Here is a 2,299-nt window from a genome sequence, read left to right as displayed (position 1 = left end):
TATTAAATAACTAGGTTCTTAAATAATATTAAATACGTAATTTACCAGAAAATTAACTGTCTATAATTTTAATTTATCCAATTACTGGCGTAACATCTGAAAATAGTAAATTATTACACACAATATTACATAAAGAATCATAAAATGATTAGATAATGTTGAACTTTTTTAAAGAATAATCTACCACAAAAATTGTAATTACAAATGAAACAGTTCTATTGTTTTAAAATCGATTATTAATACATTTAAAAGTATAACAGAATATTAAGTGATTATTTTGAATTAAATATCTAAACTTACGAGTGTAATTTTTATAATGTTATGAAATAACATTATAAAAATTATTCTTTAGCATCCGAAATTCCGCCTGAAGTAATTGCAAAAGTTGCTTCGTTTTCAGGCATATCAGGGCTGTCATAAATTTTAGCAATTCTCAATTCTCCTCTACCTTTTCTCAAACTGATTCTCGTGGTTGAAGCATGAGCCAAAATATGACCTCCAATAGGTTTCTTTGGATCTGCTTGAAACGACATAGTCGCACCTGGATCTGCAGTCATTTGATTAGTAATAAAAATCGCTACGTTATATTCTTCAGAAATTTTCTGTAATTTCGATAACATCTGGGCCAATTTTTGTTGTCGATCAGCTAATTCTCCTCTGCCACTATAATCTACGCGGAAAAGTGCCATAATCGAGTCTATAATCAGAAGACGATAGATTCCGCCTTCTTCGTGAAATTTTGCAGCCACGTGATCCAGAATTTCATACTGATGTTCGCTGGTGAAAGCTCGAGTGTAGAGAATGTTTTCCAACACGGCTTCGTGATCCAAATTAAAGCGATCGGCTATATCACGGAGACGATCTGGGCGAAAAGTATTTTCTGTATCTATAAAAATCGCTTTTCCTCCTGGATAATTATTGCCTGGAATTTGGCAAGTGACACATAGAGTGTGAGATAGTTGAGTTTTTCCAGTTCGAAATTCTCCGAATGCTTCTGTAATTGCCATACTTTCGATTCCTCCTCCTAAAAGTTTATCCAACTCCTGACTACCGGTGGTTACACGATAAATTTGCTTTCGATTTTCGCTGACTTGCAATGCTGTTAAGAAATTCGAAGAACCTATTTTACTTGCAATTTCTTTTATTTTTTCCACTTTAGCTTCCGATAATCCTTTAATTGAAGTTAATCTCTTCTTTGTATTCATCTGTATACCCTTAATTGTACACACGCCTGAAGATTTCAGCTTTTTGATATCGGCGACATTTATTCCATGATTCTGTAAAATGTCCACGTCTTGAAAAAACGATTCGTCTTCGTCGTTTTGAGTTAAATCTTCTTCCACTACTTGATCTACGTAACTCATTTTGATCTTCCTTTCAATTTAGTCTAAACTGAATCAAAACAGTCAAACTGTCAAACCTGAATTTCCCCGATGTTAACTCTCAATTCCCTTTTAAGGAAGAAAATTCCCTAGACCACTAATCGGAGACTGCATAGCATCGATGTCGACATGTCAATTTTGTCCTCGCAATCTTTACAGGTTGCATTAATATTAGAAATGCAAGAAAAAAATTAAATCTGAAAATATTTTTTCGTTTGTTTTATTTTTTTTTTGATATAAAGATTAATGATCTGTAATGTGATTCTTTATTCTTATATATAAAAATCTCGCATTAAACGTTGTTTCATAATTTGTGAGTATACTGAATCAAAAATATTATTAGAGTATAAAATTCCTTAGAAATATTATAAAAATAATATAAAAATTCTAATAAAATATTATTAGAGTTTTAAATAATATTTTTTCCCCCATTTTTCTTTTACTCTTTAAAATTCCCTAGTTTCGGGAATTTTCCCTACATTACTTGCTCGAATGATTCCTTATGATCGTCTGCTTCTTTATTAGACGTCATCGTTATAATTTTAAATATTAAGTTAAACTAAAGTATGCTTTAAATACAAATATTAATTTTATGCTGAGATGAATTTAATTAATAAACATTTTAAACAAAGTAAATCCTAATAAATTATATGTTTAAATAGAGGTCGCAAGTGATCGATTTGAATTTTGTTCGTCTTACAACGTGTAGTGTTTTATAATAGTGGAAGTAACATTATAACAAATTTAATCTTTATCATGTCCGATTCTGACTCTGATAGAACGATAGATTCTGATGAACTGAGAGAATCGTTAAATACTAGTAAAATCCATTCAGTTCGAAGTCATTCTAGTAAGCTGCATGAAATATCATCATCTGATGACGATGAAAAACGTAATCGTAAAGTGAATAAATCGAA

At 30.7% G+C, this 2,299-nt stretch overlaps 1 protein-coding gene across 1 annotated transcript; it reads right to left on the bottom strand.

The window, feature by feature from the left end:
* Window positions 1–248: 248 nt before the first annotated feature.
* On the bottom strand, window positions 249–1,503 carry LOC111634231 (meiotic recombination protein DMC1/LIM15 homolog). Its single transcript, XM_023378956.1, has one exon. The coding sequence runs from the start codon at window positions 1,362–1,364 to the stop codon at window positions 342–344; it is 1,023 nt and encodes a 340-aa protein (XP_023234724.1). The 5' UTR covers window positions 1,365–1,503; the 3' UTR covers window positions 249–341.
* Between the last annotated feature and the right edge of the window lie 796 nt (window positions 1,504–2,299).

Source organism: Centruroides sculpturatus, unplaced genomic scaffold (genome assembly GCF_000671375.1).
Source record: "Centruroides sculpturatus isolate CEXI.00-Female unplaced genomic scaffold, Cexi_2.0 scaffold361, whole genome shotgun sequence".
NCBI lineage: Eukaryota > Metazoa > Arthropoda > Arachnida > Scorpiones > Buthidae > Centruroides > Centruroides sculpturatus.
Note: the sequence above shows the minus strand (reverse complement) of the source record. Positions and strands in the feature narration are given on the sequence as shown.